The sequence below is a fragment of the Rhineura floridana genome, chromosome 11, assembly GCF_030035675.1.
Source record: "Rhineura floridana isolate rRhiFlo1 chromosome 11, rRhiFlo1.hap2, whole genome shotgun sequence".
Lineage (NCBI taxonomy): Eukaryota > Metazoa > Chordata > Lepidosauria > Squamata > Rhineuridae > Rhineura > Rhineura floridana.
The window spans coordinates 22,793,081-22,812,575 of NC_084490.1; the positions used below are offsets into that span (position 1 = coordinate 22,793,081).

At 46.1% G+C, this 19,495-nt stretch overlaps 1 protein-coding gene across 3 annotated transcripts; it reads right to left on the reverse strand.

Moving 5' to 3' along the window:
- Positions 1–777: 777 nt before the first annotated feature.
- Positions 778–17,971, reverse strand: ATXN2L (ataxin 2 like). 3 transcript variants are annotated; one of them, XM_061590880.1, is made up of 23 exons: positions 16,845–17,971; positions 15,388–15,424; positions 14,466–14,522; positions 13,908–13,979; positions 12,590–12,740; positions 12,375–12,499; positions 12,148–12,239; positions 10,671–10,871; positions 10,206–10,381; positions 9,766–9,870; positions 9,460–9,657; positions 9,016–9,105; positions 8,718–8,782; positions 8,035–8,303; positions 7,875–7,944; positions 7,218–7,364; positions 7,012–7,084; positions 6,699–6,886; positions 6,484–6,613; positions 6,274–6,395; positions 5,218–5,427; positions 1,402–1,582; positions 778–1,223 (listed from the first exon to the last, which is right to left on the reverse strand). In XM_061590880.1, the coding sequence occupies exons 1-23, from the start codon at positions 17,087–17,089 to the stop codon at positions 1,174–1,176; spliced, it is 3,054 nt and encodes a 1,017-aa protein (XP_061446864.1). In that variant the 5' UTR covers positions 17,090–17,971; the 3' UTR covers positions 778–1,173. The 3 variants fall into 3 exon arrangements, with proteins under 3 accessions (XP_061446864.1, XP_061446863.1, XP_061446866.1); XM_061590879.1 differs by having other exon boundaries at positions 8,035–8,309; XM_061590882.1 differs by lacking the exon at positions 16,845–17,971 and adding an exon at positions 16,318–16,600 and having other exon boundaries at positions 8,035–8,309.
- Between the last annotated feature and the right edge of the window lie 1,524 nt (positions 17,972–19,495).

The following is a 19,495-nucleotide window of genomic DNA, read 5'->3' on the forward strand; positions in this document are numbered from 1 at the left end:
AAGTCCCACCCCACCCATCATTTCTCAACAATTAACAGTCAAAGCCAAAATCGGACCATGGTAAAGAGTGCTAGGTAAAACAGAAAGGTTCCCACCCAAGACAAAGCCTTAGAGCAGCTCAAGAAAATTCCATGCCCCAATCCATAAAATAACCTGCATTCATCCTATTTAATGTATTCTCAAGCACTTGACTAGCTGAGGCCTAAAGCTGGGTTTTTAGTTGCTTCAGAATGATCTCTAAAAAATTTTAATGGCAACCCGAGTCATGCCATATTCCAAGCTGTAACTTTTCTTTAAAAAGTAAAATACTAGAGGATCCTACCAAGCCTGTGGCTGGCAGGGTGTGTGTGTACTCATATGACCTTTAGACACTTGCTGCTAAGGGTTCATCACATGGCTGTCCATCCCCAGTCTTAATACTTTTAATTATAATAGCAATTATTAAAATTTTAGTATTCAGATAAAAACACTACTCGACTAGTGTGCTGTTTTCCCATTAGTGGTCCTTGCACCAAGAACAATTGCTTTAGGCTCTGCATTACACTGCCACCCCAATTACTACTCCCCTGGGTAATTAGTCATTTTGGCAACAACGGGGTGCACAAAAAATTTGCAGCCTCTGAACTAGATGAATAGGGAGTTTCAATTGCTCATCCTTGCAAAGGAAGTGAAAACTCTGGTGAGCGCTCAAAGCCGTCACTACTCCAATTCTGTAGAACCATAAACAAGCATTAAGTGTTAGAAACTGACCCCACACAGTCAACCCCAAGCCCAACATTAGTTAGTTTAAAATTTTATTTTTTTTTAAAGTTTTTAAATATTTTTACTTAATAAAAAGTCAAGGTTTGTCCATCTGGTCATGTCCTTGTCAAGTTAATGTGGGAAAGTGGCATTTGCTCTAAGAGCCCGAATGGAGTCATAAATAACAGAAAAGAAACCTGCCCTTCTCCAGGCAAGGGGAAGGGGCCCTGCTCCGTCCCGCTGGCTGACAGCGCCCCATGTGGGTTTCACTAAACCAACGGAAAGGAAGGTGCTTGGCGAGGGGGGCCAGGCTGGGTCAGACTGCACCCCTCCAGGGGCCTTTGCCATGGGCATGAGGGCTGGCCCAGGCTTGGGGCCAGCAACAGAGCCAAAGCTGGCTGGGGTCTCAGGTCACAGGGAGAAGCGTGGACATCAGTTCCCAGAGGGGTGGAATGGAAGCTGCTGGGAGGGATGAGATTGAACTAGAAAGAAAAGAAAGAGATAGTGAAAATCATGACGGCAACAAGACCGTAACCACCACCCTCATCTGTGTCCAAGACTGTACGTCCCTACGCTTTTCCATATTCAACAAGCAGTATTGGTGAGAGCCTGATCCATTAGGCCCCTCCCTCTTTTCCTCAGCTTCTTTCTTTGACTCACCTTGGTGATGGCTTATATAAGTGTAGGGGGAAGGTGTGGAGGCTGAAAGGGTAGGCACACCACTCTGGGGCACACCTCCCTGTGGGGGTCCACCATGGGTCTGCGAGGGGTGCAGCAGCATGACCTGTGGAGCTCCGGGATGAGGTGGTGGGGCAGCTGCAATTCCAGTCTGGACATGAGCCTGTGGAGAAGGCAGAAGTGATTTCACCCCATCCCCACCACAGTATTTCAATAAGCAGTGAATGACTTGGCACTTTACCAACTAGTCAGCAGAAAAATAGCCCATATCTCCTTGAGCAAGGAGATGGTATATATTTGGAAACCTGGATGCAGTTTGACTGTTTTAGAGTTCATTAAGGCTTCTGACTTATTCCTAGATGACAACTCAATAATTAAGGGCTTGAAGCTGTACCAAGGTCCGCTGCTACTCAGTCTTCATTAATAAGTAGATCAGGGGTGGGCAAACAGTGACCCTCCAGATATTGTTGGCCTCTCATCAGCCCCAGCCAGCATGGCCAATGGTCAGGGATGAACAACATCTCGAGCAGCCTTTCCCAACCAGTGTGCCTCCAGATGTTGTTGGACCACAATTTCCATCTTTCCTGAACATTGGCAATGCTGGCCGAGGCTGATGGGAGTTGTGGTCCAACAACATCTGGAGGCACACTGGTTGGGAAAGGCTGATCTAGAGAACCACAGTCCCCTACTCAAAAGCACATTTACCAAAAAGGATAAAGAAGAAGTGATTTCAAACCTGGTAACAAAATCAGACTCAACAATGTGGGAAATTATTACCCACAGGAAGGCAGCACTAGGACTAGGAAATAGCATTGCAATGCAAGGTTTGTTTTGAAGGCTCAGCAAGTCATCCATATTGCTCCACTAAACATGATTTAACTCTGCGTTCAGCAGTGGTTGCTGCACTTGAACACAGAAAAGCCAGAACAGCATTATTGATATGTTGGGAGCAGCTTTAGCTGGGAGCTGTTAAGTGATAACAAGTGGCATTCTGTCACTCTTTTCCAGGACTGGGCTGTAGTGGTTTATTCTTGGATACCAGTCTGACTTTGTCAAGAACAGCTAACTTTGGTCAAGCTGAAATGGGTCAACCAGAGAGAATTCTGGGACTGTGGATCCCTGAGACACCCTACTGGGGGAGATCTGCAGCTCAGTGTCAGATGGACAATTTGCAACCTTGCAAGATGCAACTGATCCTTAGCTGTTATCCCTTATCAGCTTCCTGAGATCAAGTCAGGAAGAGAGGGTGATGTAGATCAGGACCCCTGGATGAGGCTGTCTAGCCCCATCCAAAGGAGTGGATCCCGGCAGGGGCATGGACTTTTGCCTCCCCCCTCCTTGTTGACTGATAAACTCCATAAAAATGAAGGATGCTCTTTCAGTCTTTGTTCCCTATTTCCATCTACCTCGACTTGCCTGAAGTTTGACAGAGAAAAGCCATTTGGGAACCAGGCTATTCTACTGGGAGAATAGGATCGATTCTACTGTGAGTACAGGATCTTAGTTTAGAAAGTTCTTTGCTATTTTCCATGTTCTGTACTGAACCTCTCACCTTTGTTACGCCAATGTACCTCGTGTAACCCATCTGAGGGCAATAGCTTTAAGGAAACAAACTGCTGCTCTCTCTTTTGTATATACCATTCTATTTACTTTTAAATAAACTACAGGCATACCCCGCTTTAACATTCGCAATGGGACCGGGGAGTATACTTTAAGCAAAAATAAACTTTAAGTGAAGCAATTGTCTTCACTTGTACTGCACGCAATCACCACTAGATGGCAGCAGCATCATGCCAATAAAGTGTACGTTATTGCGAAGAGCATGAACGTTAAGCGGGGTATGGGGACGTATGGAGCATGTACGTTATAGCGAGGCGATGTCAAGTGAAGTGACGTTAAGCGGGGTATGCCTGTATCCTTTTATAAATGGTGTGTATTGGCTTGGAACTAAGGATTCTAAATCTAGTCCTTGATTGCTGAACGCTACTGATTACCATTAGTTAATGAAGTGTAATCCCTTTAGAATTCACATAGACTCTGAGATCCATTCTCTCAGAGAAAGGAACCAGGAAGAGGGGTGGTGGCAGTACTACTGAGTAATTACTCCGGAAGGAGAGAGAGTTTTTGCCTGGGAAGCAGAGACCCAAAGGAGTTGGGACTGTTCTCAGAAGCAAAGAACCCCCCTTGGGGTGCTGAAGGCAAGGGACCCCAGAGGCACAATTCTTTGACAGGCTTCTGCTTTTTCATTTCATTTTAAGTGAAGAATGTCTGCCATAAATCCTTAAATGGTGATGTTATGTCCGGTGAGTCAGAACAAATGTGGTTGTTTCATATGACTTAGCCACAACAGATCTTGTGTTGTGTTCTGGATGAAGCATGTAGACATGTGTAGCAATCAGTAGGTTTCCAAGATAAGGTGGTACTTTTACATCCATTGTGTAGTTGCATAGTAGCGTCCAGAAAGTGAGTCTTCATGGAGTGGTCCAGCCTCACACTGATGGCAGCATGAAAGCTGCTGAAGTCCAGGTGCAACTCTCAAGATCCTCCTGCCCATGGGTTAAGATGATAAATAGTCATCAAAGCACCTCAGGTAGAGAGGTTTTGAGGAACAGGAGCTAAGAAAGTGTGTTCTAAGCCAGCTAGAAAATGTTGGCATACTGTGCAAGAGCCATGTCAATATGAGGATCCGTGATTTCCCCAAAACTGCAGCCAAGTACAAAATAGCAGAGTTTGATAGCTGAATGGACTATAGCACTATCAGGGATGATACTAGTATCTTGTAGTCCATAATTTTAGGAGATATTGGTATTAAAAGACCCTCAATATCCATGGGACACAGGATGGTATTCTCTGGGCCAGTTGTCAATGGATTGTAGTTTCCCCCTAAGACAGTAGTATCTCGCAAGTAACTTGGGAGTTTCTGTGGCATGTGGTCTGAGAATGGAGTCCATATAAACAACTACCACACTTGATAGTGCCAATACTAAAAACAATGGGATGTCTGGGACTGTCTAGTTTGTTTCACTCCTCATCTAGTTTGTTTCACTCCTCATCAAGGATCCTGTAGTGTGGCAATGCCAATGTTTATCAGCAAAGTCACTAATTATTTTACATACAATTAAACATTAATATAATTGTCACTGCCTTTTTGCATTTTATTTCTTGGTTTACATTTTCTCTCTCTACAACAGCATGTTTATATACCCATCAATTGAGGATTAGACTTCATGCATCTAATGATGTGGATCCTAATCCACAAAGGTTTATGCCATAATAGTCTTCAAGATGCCACAAGATTCTTTGCTTGTGTAGTTATTATGGAAGCTGCTTTCTAAAATTTCAAGCATTCCTTAGTATTTCTTACAACTAACCCGTTGACTTTTAACCAGTGGTAGGGGACTTGCTATCAATGAAGGGCCAATCCATAGGAAAAGTCAACTGGGGCCCACAGTCACCTGCTGCCACTACCAAAAAAAGAAGCCAGAACTAGCCTCTCCACTGCTTCCTTCCACCAGGGTGGAACACATTTTGAAAGATCTACAGGACCTCCATCGCTCTTGGGATTGAAAGGGGGGAACTGCCAGAGGCGCTGTGGGCTGCATGCAGCTCAAAAGCCTGCATAAAGTTCACATTGCTTTAATCAATTCTTCTGCACCTGCCATAAAGTAGAATATATTCAGATCATCATGGGATATATCCATTCTCCAGTTTGTGGAACACTGTTTTAAATGGAGTTTCTTGGGAGTCCCTGGCACAACCAAGACTACACTCACCTTTTCCAGAGGCTTGCACACTCACCTGAGTGACATGGGCCATGTTGGTATAGCCGTGCTGCAGCTGCTGGTGGGCATGAATGGCATAGACTGCTGGCTGGGGAAAACTGCTCTGTGGAGACTGAGCACTGGGCCCTGGCGTTATGGAAGGTGGTGTAGCTGTCAGTGTGGCCGTGTGGTACAGGTTCTGCTGCTGCTGGGCACTGGCCAAATGAGGTGGCTGTCCAGCCTGGTGCTATAGCAAGAGAACACAAAGATCAGAGTTTACCAGAGCTTTGCATCACATTTACCCACAGGCACTTTCTTCACCCTTCTCCATTATTGCCATCATAAAAATAGAGATAAGGAGCACATGTGTTAGGGAGCCTCTAAGCTAGAGTGTGTATTGAGCAGGGGGAGGCACTCTATGTTCCTCAAGTAAATTTACCCCTTTGTTGTTATCTTCCCTCCCACGATAAAACCTTACACATGTGGGGAAAGAGTCTACATTTGCTATTCCTTTCCCTGACTGATGCACTACTTAAGGAAAGGCCAGATAACTCAGATACCCAACACCACAAGCAGAGTCTCTGGTGAAAATCAATCTTATTAATTCTGATTAAATGTTTGCTAGGAGGCCACAGGAAGACACCCAACTGTTTTTGGCAAAGCCTCAAGGAAGTTATGGGTGCTCCTTCTTGCTATGATCTATCAGCAGTTGTTCATCCTTAGTAGCTGAATACTTTCCCTGAACATGTGGGTGCCTTTACTGAAACCAACCCCACACCAATACCCAAGTCAGAAATGGCTGCAAAGTACCATCTTCCCCTGCTGTTAGAAGACCTGGGCCCCTCAAAGAGATAAACTAGCAAGCAAAAACACATTCATTTATCCCTGGGACTCCACCAACAGCAGCTCAAAGAGCTGCTGAGACAGAGATGGCAATAGCTTCAACTCTTACTGCATGATGCCCCTTTTTGAGCTAGCCTAGAATTTCCAGATCAGAATTTGAAGGATCAAACCAGCACCAAACTCAAACACAAAACCAAACTGTGCAGGCTGCAAGAGCCAAACAAGCATTAAGTGCCTCCAACACTAGTACCTGCACAGGGCTGGGGGCGGCATGTTGCGCTTGCTGTTGGTTGCCCGTGGGTGTGGTAGCTGGTTGAGGCTGATGCGGATGCAGCTGTGTGGCATGGTGGGGATACGACTGATGCACTGTGGCTGGGGAGAGAAGCAGCAAGCAGCAGTCAACAACGCAAAGGGGGGGAAGCTTAGAATACGCACATCTTCAGGCTCTGTATAAACTCACCATAGAGAGTCTGGGGCGTAGGTTGCTCTGCTGGGGGATACTGGGGAGTAGATGACGAAACAATGGCCTGGGGGTGACTGCCAGAAGTCATCATACGTGGGTTGCTCTGCAGCATGGGGGCAAAGACAGGCTGGAGAGAAGAACATGGGTTAGAAAGTATGAGGCACACGAGTCAGCACGTGCTTTTTTTGTATTGAAGCACATATTATACCCACCTGCGAGGGGTAGTGTGCCATGGGCTGCATCATGGTGGGCTGTCCTGTGAACTGCTGGGGGTTGTAGGAGATATATGAGGAATATGGAGTGGCAGCCACCAGAGGGGGCCCTGCAGCTGCCGCTGCCTGCATGATGGGAGGAGCTGAGGTTGGCTGATGCTGGTCTGAACGTTGCGGGGGCAGAGAGCCTATGTGGAAGACAATTTATGCGGGGAAGCAAATTCATATCCATTCTCCTCCACATTGCATAGCCGGTACACATTCCAGCCAAAAGTTCCCCGTGGCTCCTTAATCAACCCTTTGACTTACTTACCTTTAGCGCCTCGATATTTGCTCTGCTGTCCAGGCACAGAGTTGGAAACAGGATAAGGGTACATCTGGGGTGCCTGCAGAAGACAGGGACAAGCCAATCAACTCACACTAATCCCCATAATAATGTCAAAAGGAACTAACAATTATGCATCTCACCCTTCTATCACAAGGCAGGACCATCTATATACCAATCTATTCCCTTCTCACCTGCACAGCTGGGCTCATGTGGATCTGTGGGATGTAAGAGATGTATTGTGGGCTGTACATGCCACTTTGCCCTGGTGTAATCACTGGGATGGAGGGTGCTGGGTGAGTGCGTGGTCCTGGTGACGTGGGTGTACTCGTTGACTTGTTCTGTACATATGGGGGGAAATCATCAGTTATTAAATAAACAACAATTAAAACAATCAGAGATTAACAGAACATAGAGCAGGGTTGTGAAGTCTTCCGACTTGAGGAGTCTTTTTTTGTTTTGTTTTAAAGAACACTGATATCCTCCAACGAGAGCCTGATGCACTAAGAATTAAAGAATTGTGAACCTAGAAACTGAGTTTGCGTTCCAGAACTGAATGGAGCTCAGAGTTCTTCCATTAAAAAAAAATCCAATCCAAGTACTCCCAAGTTCTCTTCATCTCAGCAGTATAATGAAAAGAGAGGTCATTTTGCAGTTGCTATTTTTAAACAACTGGAAGTCAAAAAGCTGATCTACTGAAAAATCACCCAGACATCTACCAGTAGTTGCTTGGGACTATGATATACCAAGGTGGGTTGACACAATAAGGCTGTTCCTACCATGGCACACAGCTACACACACCCTGCCATGCAACCACACTAACCCCAGAACTAGTTTCCCTGATTACACACCACAGACAGGAGAGTCTTTGAGGGGTTGAATTCCTTTGCATTAGGGTTCAGGGTTGACTTCTTCACCTGCCTAGAGAAAAGTGCAACAGAAATTAGATAGAAATCCACAAAAAAATGTACAGCAACAACTTATCTGCTGTGGTTTCCACCACTGACTCACTCTGAGACAGGACCATCCTCCTTGTCATCTGTGTCACCTTTGCCTAGAGGACTGGCAGTCTGGGTCTGGCGTTCCATTCCTTCACAGGGCCCTTTCTCCTCCTTGCTGCTGCCTTCAGACAGCTCTAAGTTAGGCTTGGGGGACTCATCAGGCATCTCACATGTGCCCCCTGCTCCAACCAACGCCTCTGGGGGCTTTTCCTTCACCTTCCCTTCAAGAGGCTCTTTGGGTCGGAAAGGGTCCAGTGTGGCCTCTGGGGAGGAGCTAGGCTGCAACTTGGAGGAAACAGACATGGGGTAAGCATAAGGACGTAACAAGAGCCTGCTGGATCAGGCCAATGGCCCATCTAGTCTAACATTCTGTTCTCACAGTGGCCAACCAGTTGCCCATGGGAAACCCATAAGCAGGACCTGAGTGCAATGAGCACTCTCCCCTCCTGCGGTTTCTAGCAGCTGGTATTTGGAAGCATACTGCCTCCGCCTATGGAGGCAGAACACAGACATTTATTATTATTATTATTGTTAAATTAGATTTATATCCTGCCCTTCCTCCCAGTAGGCTAGTAACTATCATGACTAGTAGCTATTGATAGCCTTTTCCTCCATGAAAAAGCAATTGTGCCAGAAACGCATAATGCTCTCTCCCACAAAAGTACAGAGGGGAGATAAAGATAACATCCTCACCTTAAACTGGGCTCCAAATTTCCGCAGCTCCTCTAGCTGATTTCTCTTCTGTTCATTTTGGAGACCTAGGGCAGGATGAGCATCAAACAATTACAGAAGCAAAAACTTAGAACCCCAATCCTGAGATCTTGAAAAGTACTTGCTGAATTTATCACAGTCCAGGCTGTATGAACCCTGTATTTTTTTCTTAAGATTTGTAGTGGTCTTATTAAAAATAGAAAACAATAGGAATCACCCACAGAATCTGAGGTTCCAAAGAGGCATGACCACAGAGCTCAAAAAGCGAGAAGACACACACCTTTGCTTGCTTGTTTGACCAAGTCTGAGGGGCCCATAGCTTCCAAGGTCCTGCTGGGTTCTTTAGAGGCAGAGCTAGGCACCTCTTTAACTAGAAGGGATTAGAAAGGGAGACAATAGAAAAAAGCCTGTTAGTTCACACATTCTTAGATGCCTCACAAAGCTTAAAATATGTATCCTCTAGGATCTTCAACAACTCCCACTCATCTTCTTAAGCTGAGGAGAAGGAGCTTGGCTTCATCTATTGTCTTCACTTCCTTCAGCTCATCAAATCTAATGGATTTGAAAATTGTGTGCTTAATTAAAGGAGAGGAACAGGAAAGGCTCAGTTCTCTGGAAACTACCTGAGGGGGGGAGATGCTAGGTCCATTCCTTGATGACCAGGAGTGGACCAGACTAGCTTCACCTCCAGCACTAACCCTTAATCTCAACAACAAATCCTTACCCTCAACAGCAGCAACAGGGGCAGATGCTGGAACTTTGGGTGAAGGTGGGGCTGGGGAAGCACTAGAGTCAATGGTAGGCCTCAACTCAGATGGTGATGCAGGAGTAGCAGGGACTGCTGATCCCACTGGAGGATCCTGGGAAGAGACTGGCACAGCTGAGGCAGACTTAGGAGAGCGTGGAGCATAGAGACGGCCCACTGTGTGAGAAAAGCAAAGCTGTTAGATGCAAACACTATCACATCTAGCACAGGTTTTTACCGAAGAATCTTGGGGAAGTTATCCATTAAACCCACTGCCTGCTCTACCTGTAGAAGTTGCAGCTGAGACTTCTATGGGACGGCTGCAGGGGGAAGACATGCTCTTGGCCCCTCGAATCGGTCGTTGAGACTTTGGAGACATTCTGGATGGACCTAGAAAGCAACAGCCACAGTAGTGGGTGAAGAGACCATGCAGGCATACCAAACAGTTCTTTTCTATCTGCAATTTTCTCTTGCTGGCAAATGGTAGAAATTCTAGCATTCATTACAACCCAAAATCGCCATGGAAGCCTCAAAGGGGAAGTCACAGTCAAAAATTAAAAGGATGCCGTGTATAAAAAAACCTTTCCTGAAAACTAACATGGGAGATTCCACAGCCACTTGTGGGAGGTTAATCTACTAGTTCAACAGGCATATATGTCCCCTAGAAGTAATTGCATCAATCCATTCAAACATGCCCATTCTAAGCTTGGGGTGCTAAGCCTCACCTCCATTGATGCCTCGTTGCTCTGGAATGGAGCCAGTGTTGCTTTCTGAATGATGAGCACTTCCACGGGGTGGCAAGGAGCCCATACCCGGCCTTCCACCCCGAGAACTGCTGCACCGTACACCTCCGCGTGAGCCTTCTCTGACACGCTGGGGAAGTGGTATGTACTTGCCCTCTCTGCAAAGACAAATTATTTTGTCACAGTAATTCCTGGTGCTTTGCTTGGAGTGAGAGCAAGGAGAGCAGGAGCTTGATTTATGGAATGTGATGTGCTGCAAGTAGGCTTGTAGCCCTCATATGAATGGGATGAGCAAGTTTTCAGGTACCAACTGACATTGTACTTTCCTCCTAAGAGAGGCAGTGGAAGCCAGCAGCAAGTAGAAACCCAACCTGTCCTATGCTAATGAGGGGATTTTGCTGCTGGGTTGACATCAGCCTGTAATTCCTACCAATCCCACAACCTCACCTGGACGCCAGACTGGGACTGTCCCTTCCCGACACTTGTCTTTGCACAGAGCTATGCTTCTCCTCTTCTGTGCGCCCATCATCATTTTCCATGGCAATGCGAAGTCGATACTGAGGGCTTGACTCAATTTCTCGAGCCAGCTGGGCAGCCCTTGCTTCTCGCTGCCGAAATTCCTCTGAATTATCCTTTTCAAGAGGTACACTGCCACGTGCAGATGGGACAGTGAGGAGGAATAAGTAAGAAGACATGGGAAACACACACTACCAACTAACCCCAGCACAAGCCTGTTCTCCTTCAAGGAACAGAAACACCCAACACCCTTCCAAACTCCACTTTGAAGAAAGACATTCTAAGGCTTTTGCCAGCACATGAAAATTAATTTTAATTCAAGAAAAAAGGAAGATATGTACAATCACTCTAATGAGCTAAAACATGCTAAAAAGGAAAAGTCAGTTCTACCTTTGCTAATATTGGCAAAATCCACAAAGATTTACTTTATAGGCTTTGCACATATGCATTTTAGAGGTCAGAATGGAAAATGTCTCAGCAATGCATCTCAAGAATGTACTAGCTGAATGTGATTTGACGTGTTTGATTGAGAAGAGAGCCTGGTACTTCAGTACAGGGCAGTTTTGGGCCTGGAGAAACGTGGACATCTGGCATTCTTGGTATTTAAGCTACCTGTCCCTGAATGGAGTAGGAAAAAATATAGATATCCTAAACTAACCAAACCTTACATACAAGCCCTGGCATCATTTGCATCCTGGTACCCTACCCTCACAAGGCCAATAATTCTACTGCTTCTTAGTAATAAGCACAGAAAGTTTCAATCCCTTCCATCATCCCAGGGTAGGTTGACAACATGTATCACATTTAAGTTTAATAACATCTCCTAGGAGTTTAACCCTACCTAGCCAACCCCTCCCTCCCCCTGGAAATCCTTCCTTGCTTTTGATTAGTGCTCAGGGTTTTATTTTGCTTCTCCAGTTGGCTACCAAGAACTCTTGATGAATAAAAGGGTATGAGAGAGAGGGGTGGGTGGAGAATGACAGTCAAGTTTGTTTAGGGGTTCAAAATAAGTCAAGGCCAGACCCTTGCACTGACCATGTACTCAATCCATTCTTCTTCCGCCTGTTGCTTTTCACCAGTTGGTCAATGATTTACAGGGGTTGGCAATAATTGCTCTCCCTCAGTGAAGAATAAAGAGGTAACTGACCAATTTAGAGCCTTCTCTACTTTGGAGTGCCACTCTGTAGCCTCCAGAATGAGCCTCCTAAACAGTCCATCTACATCATATAATGCAGGCATAGCCAATGTGGTCTCCTCCAGGTCCCATCTTCCCCAGCCATCATGACTAACAGGAATGCTGGGCGTTGTAAGCCAACAACATCTGGAGGGCACATTGGCTACCCTGAAGTATTGTCTTAATCCTTCCGTTATGCCCATCAACACAGAAATGACTGAAAGTGTAACTCACGTGTAAGAGGAGAGGCTGCTGTCATAGGTGGTTTTTATGCCATAATTTTCCTCATTGAACTTGAACATCTCATTTGGGTCCCAGCCATTTGACTGAAATGACAGATGTAGCAATATTTTAAACATTGGCAATCTTTGCCATAAAAACAGCTTAGCAAAGCATCTGCCCTCTCACACCAGCCCCAAGTAATCCTTTTTTGCTGTTTCAACACAGACCAGGACATTTACCATGTCAGATTCCAAGTCATAATCATCACTGTTGCTGTCTCCTCCTTCCCAACGTTGAAGCACCTTCTCTTTGTGCTCCCCATTCACCTTGGAATTCATGGCGATGGCAGAATCTGTGAACTTATCTAGGACATAGAGCAGAAGGAGAGGTCACAATGGAAAAGATCCAAGCTCTCTCCCCTAGTCCAAGCCACACATCAAGGAGGCCGCATTACCTTTGGTGGCGTAGTTAAAGTCCACATTGTGGAAGTGAACCAACATGACATCGGCAGGTTTGAAAACCATGGTGTCCACAATATCCTCTCTCCTGGGCCCTACTGGCTGGTCAGGTATCATCCTGTGCACAGCATCCACAGCAAGCTCAAACTGCAAACACAATCTCCATTAGCACATCTCACACATCCCTATCCAAGTAGAGCCAGCTGAAACTGGAAGCACGCTCATATTTCACAACCTCAGTGGCCCACCAAGCACTATCTCAATACCAGAGCTCATCCTTGCCTTCTCAAGCTAGCAAGCTGCTTGGCCTTTGGCTGGGGAGGGGATCTTCTCCAATGCTATGGGTTGTATCTTATATTCTATTTGCAATCCTTAGGGGAAAGTGCCCAAGTTTTTTGTAGGCAAAACAGCAGTAGCACCCAAGAAGGAAGCACACCCAAAATCTTTAGAAAAAACCCTAAGGGGAGGAGGACTAAGCATGCTCAGTAGGCACAGAATGCTGATTGACTGTTGGGGAAACCAGGTGGAAGGGGACTGGAATGAAGCAGCTGGAAAAGGAGGACAGAGGAACAGACAGAAATATAAAACGGGTAGAGAACACCCTTGTAGGTCATTTACTTATTTTATTAAGGAATTTTTATTCCACCCTTCACCACAGTCGGCAGAGTACAGCCAATACAATACAATACATAATATAATAAATTAAAACAAATTCACCTAAAATACCAACATAACTAACAGCAGTAGCACCATACTTAAAACTGACTTCACCCATCACAACTCTCCTCCTCTAAAAGACTGATGAGAGAGGGGCATCTTCATCTGTCGCCAAAACAAATACACTTTAGAAACAAAGCACATCTCATTCATACCAAAGCTATTTTTAATTGTCCCCAGGAACAAAGTGAGAGTTGTCCATGCAGCTGAGAAATCCACTATTTTAATGTAGCTGGGATTGGGCACCAATGCGTCCAATCCCCTCCACCAAAAAGCAGCAGTAGAAAGAATTCTTTCTTTTTCTATGTCAGCTCTCACGTAGTGTGAAACATTTAAAAAATAACCCTAATGCAAATTACAAAGAAAAGAAGCTTTTTTTTTTACACACGCACGCACGCACATACGTACGAACCAAGTTAGAGTAGGGCCTTCTGCCTTTAATGTTAACTTGCAACATGTGCACACCACATATACACTGCAATGATTGGCTGTGGGACCCTGCTGGTTCTAAAACAAAGCCAACACAGCAAATCCTTTTAATGCTCAGACTTGCTTTCAACCACCCTAGGAAAACCAGACAGCAAACTAAGCACTCACCTTGGAGCTCAGGGTTTTAAAAATCCCCTCAAATGTGTTTCCATTTTTCACCTTCACATCACACGTGGACCCCTAGCAAGAGAGAAAGAAGGTAGAAGTAACACTAAGAAAGAGTAAAGAACATTTCATGATATAAGCTGAAGCCCCCACCTCAATCCAGGTAACTTTTCCCATGAACTACAGCACCAAAAAGAAGAGGAGGAATATATTGGTGGTGGGTGGTACTACAGCTAAAAGTTTGAACCGTATCACCCATGCTGATGTCTGGGCCAGCAGCAATCCCACAGGGATCTGCACAATCTGTATGTAGATTCAGGTATAATTCCCATATACACAAAACCATCTGGAAGTTTCCTTAAACAATGCTAAGTAAAACCAAAGGAACAGTAATGCAGATAGCACAATGGAACCAGTGAGGCTCAACATGTGCTTGTGCTGCAAACCAAGTGATGGGACTGGAGGAAACCTCCGCAAGGGTGACCCTTTACTGCACAACCATGCACCTGTATAGCTACCCTTCGAATAATACACCTTCTTACATAACTCTGGGAGACTCACCACAACTGCTGTTAGGAAGTGCAGCATTCGGGAATTGTTATAGACACCCTCAAACACCTGGTTACAGACAGAGAGGAAAAACAGACAAGGTCCATCAGAAAGTTTATAAACATCTGTTGTCCTTTGTACTGCACTGGCACTTCCAATGGTTAGGTATGCAGCTGCAGGAATACAGAATGGTGGATTTAACAATACTAACAATCTTAGGCTTACATAATTGTTAGATCATCTGATCTCTCAGAAAGACGTTTCCTTCATAAGCTCAAGCTATTTTCTTTCTGTCATTAGAAATCCTTGGCTAGGGCACTGAGAAATGGGATTAGATAATGCTGTCCCATATCCATTTTGGTCACAGCGCATGAAGTATAAAAGACTAACTGTACCATAAATTTCTTGCCAAGTAGGAATTGCAAATACTGCTGTGGACCACCCAAACAAAAATTGCATGTTTTGTGGGTTGGTTTTTTTTGCTGTTACATTTCCAGTTTTTGTGCCTTCCAGTGACATGACTGTAGCAGCTCTAGTGAACTTACAAATTCAGAAAAAGGCAGAGGCCTTCCACTGCTACGAGTTGGCTTCCTTTGCACCCAGACAACCAAATAATAGTGCTCTGAAACTCTACAGGAAACCCAACTTAGAAGACAATTCTCACTACATGAAATTGTTTTTATCTGAGTGTATAAGGCTCTTGATATAAATATCAGGCAGAAGATGATATAACCAACAGACTCTTGTTTTTGAGGTGCCTTTAATAGTTGTAGAAGTTGCAGCTTGGAGACAAAATTATTCAGGCATCCCCACAATTGACACAGCATGACTACTGAGGACTCAGAGGTCATCTAGCAGTTATACACATAAATTAGGAATGCCAAAGTACAAAAATGGTCTTGTGGCCCTGGGAGGCTTAGCTCCTAGTACTTACAGGAGACTGCGGAGGTCCTTTGCCTGTGCTCTGGCCCCTGAAAATGAATCAGGAACAAGGGTAATTCACAGCAAGTTGAACCCCATCCCCAAATACAAACATTGTTCAGATCAATAAGCCTCCTCCAGTACATCAGATCACCCCTCATAAAACTTTATAAGGGTTCAATGAGAGATGATACTCTAACTAGAAGCCAGCGTTTTAATAGAATGAAATAGGGACTTCCAAATCAGTAAACAAAACTACAGAACTCTCTAATCACAGCATAGGAAAACAAAACCTTTTCAGAAGAACTGGCGTTGTGTACAAGAAAAATCATTCTCAGGAGGGAACTAAAAGATTATGCATCATGCCCCATCAACAAAACTTTCCACACTTTCTTTGTGTGGAAAGAGGAACTGGGGTTTCCTTTGTGTCTAACACATGCTTCCAAACTTTCTGGACCAAAGACTTCACCTTAATTCTAACACAAATGTCAGATAACTCATTAGAATCTGGCCAAGCCAAGGTGAAAATCAAACAACAACTAATGGAGATAATTACATGGTAGAGAAGAGTGCCCTCAAATGTAAAAACCTGGAAAACATCTATGTAGCTTGTTCAGCTTTTCAAAAAACAGATGCTAAGACCCATGGCTTGTGTTTTTCTAGCCTTCCTCATAACGGAAATACTCCTCAGTTTATTATTACTGCAAACAGGGGTACATAAGGAAGAAATAGGAACCAGCCTATCAGTTCTGAATTGCTGAACGTCTTGAAAGAACCTTTTAGTTCACTGCTCTACTAGGCAAGAATAATTTCTTGTCAGCTCTCATTGGTCACCTATATAAGTTATTTACACCTAGTAAAAAGTAAGTGCCATAACTAAACAAGGAAGCAAAACAGGAGTGAACCACCTTAGTAGACCTTTTATTGAGATCAAGAGACTTACTTCTGAGTAAATATTTTGCATGCAGTGTTGCAGCCTAGTCCCAGACATGCTTATTTAGAAATAAATACCACCGAATTAAATCATAAGCATGCAAAGGACTCCAATTTAGCTATAAGGGTCCCTCCCCCTCCCATCCATAAGGAAAAATATGTCCCTAAAGCACCATCCCTAGAAAACAGATCAGCCATGTTTAACCATGCACGCCAAACCGAAATGGTTAGATAGCGCTCTATGAGTCTACGTATTCGTCCGAGACAAGCAGTGCCCCCCCCGTTCCCGTAAAGGCCGCGCATTGGGCAAAGCAACGACCAATCAGTGGCTGAGGGCTTGAACTTCGCTTATCAGAGCCACACACTCTTCTCCCCCCTCTGCCCCCGCCTGGCCAAGTCCTCCTTTCAACCCTTTGGAGAAGGAACGCGCGGAGGCGCGTGCACGCAACTCCTTATTTCCCTCTCGACCCCCCACCCCCGCCCGTTCTCCACAACCGCACAGAGTCCCCCGGATGCAAAGCCTGTTTCTAATGTTACCTGGTGCCGCTTCCTCCAGGGGGGCCTCCCCCTCCGCTCCCGGGGGGAGCCACAGTCGCGGCTCTGGCTCCACCCGTGGCCCCGGGGCTGAGGCTACCGTTGGGGCTGGCGGGGGGTGGGTTGGCTTTGCGTGAGACGGCTGCTGCGGTGGCCGCGGGAGGTGGCGTCGGCGTGGTCGGCAGCGGGGGGCCCGAGGCGGCAGAACTGGGTTGAGGGGAAGGCGGCGGTAGCGGTTGTTTCAACATGGCGGCGCTGGCGGCGGCGAAAAAGGGCCGTACGCCGCAGGCTGAACCCCCCCCCCTCAGCACGCGCGCAAGGCCGTTGGACAAGAGAGGAAAGAGTCAAGGGCCTCCTCCTCAGGGCGCGCGCCCTCCTTTGAGCGCCGCTTTTTTCAGCTTGAGGAGGCAAAGAAGAAAAAGATGAGGGCTGGGGGTGGGAAACGGGGCACAAACCGGTCAACCGGCTGCGGCAGATAAGGCGTGCAGGCGTCTAAGACCAAGCCGCCGAGACCGAGCGCGCTCCTGCTGGCCCGGAAGGGGAAACAGGCAGACAGGGAGGCCTGCCGTCGCGGAAAAGTGGGAGGGGCAAAGACTCGGAAAAGGCGGCAGGGGAGGGGGGAAGAGAGAATCAAAACTGCCTCCCGCTCTAAGCGCGCTTCGCCTTGCCTGCCTGCGCGCGACGGAGAGCGAAATGCCCGTAGACTTAGGCCGATGCCAAAATGAGTCCCGCGGAGCGCGCTTATTGCCTGCCTAGCCCTTTCGCGGTCTCGCGCAACGAACGGGGGGGGGGGAGGAGAGGGAAAGAAGTTAAAAGTCTCGAGCGTTTGAACCAATTAAGAGGCAGCGCTTTAAGTGAAAAGGCCGTGAGATGGGGGAAGGGGAGACGGAGATTATAAAAAAGTGAGCGCGCGGCAGGGAGAGGAGGGAGGAAGTGGTGATGTTGGCGTTGAGGGCCCCAACACGAGCGGTTTCAAACCCCTCTCCACCGCAGTTTTCTGTTTCTTATCGGGAGCGCACTTGCTTGTGAGGTTAGGGTGGGGGAAGGGAAGTACGGATCCCGCTGGCCCGCGCGGACGAGAAGGAGTCAATCCGGTTGCTGCACAATGAGTCCCTGGTGGAGGGCGGGGCTTTACTATGCGCCTGCGCCGGGCGCGCGCCTTCCTAACGCGCACGTTTGCTGCTGCCGCGCGCACGCCCCCACGTGATCACCCCTCCTTTCCTCAACCAATCGAGAAACTACATGGGTGCTTGAGTTCCCTTCGGAGCCTGGCTCAGGGCTCAGTGCACATGCGCAAGAGGAAACAAAGAGTTGTGCCTGCCTTGTTTCCAAAAGCTTGGCATGCGCATATGCAGAAAAAAGAGAACCTGTCGCGCATGTAAACTGCAAGTAAAAGAAGGAAAGTCCCTTGCAGCGCATTCCTGCAGCTAAGGCTGTGTATGGGTAGGAGGTGGGGCCTATTGCTGAGGCAGAAAGTCCCGGATTCACAGGAAGACGGTTGACCCCAAATGACCCCTGGTTCCTCAATGTCGCACGGGTTCCAATATAGCCTTGGCCCTCGTGACCTCAAAGCCAATGTGACCCCCTGATTTCCGCCAAATGCGGCTGTGAGATGCAAAGCACATTTTCAGAAAGTATATTATTTTCAACTGAAAGGTGTTTCTAAGAGACTAAAGTTAGAGAATATAGCGGCATCTGAATTAACATATTGGATAAACCAATAGATTACGGTAGAAATCGGGAATAGGCAACTTTTTTTTTCTACCAAGGGTCACATTCCCTCGTGAGAGATCTGTACCACTGGTACATTATCCTATGTTCTAGTAGCAAACTTGTTCTCCTAATGAAGATCCTTATGTAGCGAAAACAGCAGCAACCACACTTAAGAGGAAGGAACCAGCAGGCTCACAAGAATCCCAATGTGTCCAGAAATAAAGTGAGGGGGAAATGCAGGGATGAAAACCTTCCCACCCACCCTCATGAACACTGAATATGGTCAGTGACTATAGATATTACGGCATAGAATCATAGCTGACTTGGAGTGGGTGTTGTTATGTGCCTTCAAGTCGATTACAACTTATGGCGACCCTATGAATCAGCGACCTCCAAGAGCATCTGTCATAAACCATATCAATCCATCTCGTTTGGCCTTCCTCTTTCTACTCCCTGCTGTTTTTCCCAGCATTATTGTCTTTTCTAGTGAATCATGTCTTCTCATGATGTGTCCAAAGTATGATAACCTCAGTTTCATCATTTTAGCTTCTAGTGACAGTTCTGGTTTAATTTGTTCTAACACCCAATTATTTGTCTTTTTCGCAGTCCATGGTATGCGCAAAGCTCTCCTCCAGCACCACATTTCAAATGAGTTGATTTTTCTCTTATCCACCTTTTTCACCGTCCAACTTTCACATCCATACATAGAGATCGGGAATACCATGGTCTGAATGATCCTGACTTTGGTGTTCAGTGATACATCATTGCATTTGAGGACCTTTTCTAGTTCTCTCGCAGCTCCCCTACCCAGTCCTAGCCTTCTTCTTTCTTGACTATTGTCTCCATTTTGGTTAATGACTGTGCTGAGGTATTGATAATCCTTGACAAGTTTAATGTCCTCATTGTCAACTGTAAAGTTACATAAATCTTTTGTCATTACT

What these genes read in the sequence shown, in the direction of transcription:
- ATXN2L (XM_061590879.1), bottom strand. Translation starts at nt 17,089, where the DNA reads ATGTTGAAACAACCGCTACCGCCGCCTTCCCCTCAACCCAGTTCTGCC. An exon ending in ATGACTTGGAATCTGACATG is followed by an intron (nt 12,240 to 12,374) that starts GTAAATGTCCTG and finishes CTGTCATTTCAG; the next exon opens with TCAAATGGCTGGGACCCAAA. An exon ending in GCAACGAGGCATCAATGGAG is followed by an intron (nt 9,871 to 10,205) that starts GTGAGGCTTAGC and finishes GTTGCTTTCTAG; the next exon opens with GTCCATCCAGAATGTCTCCA.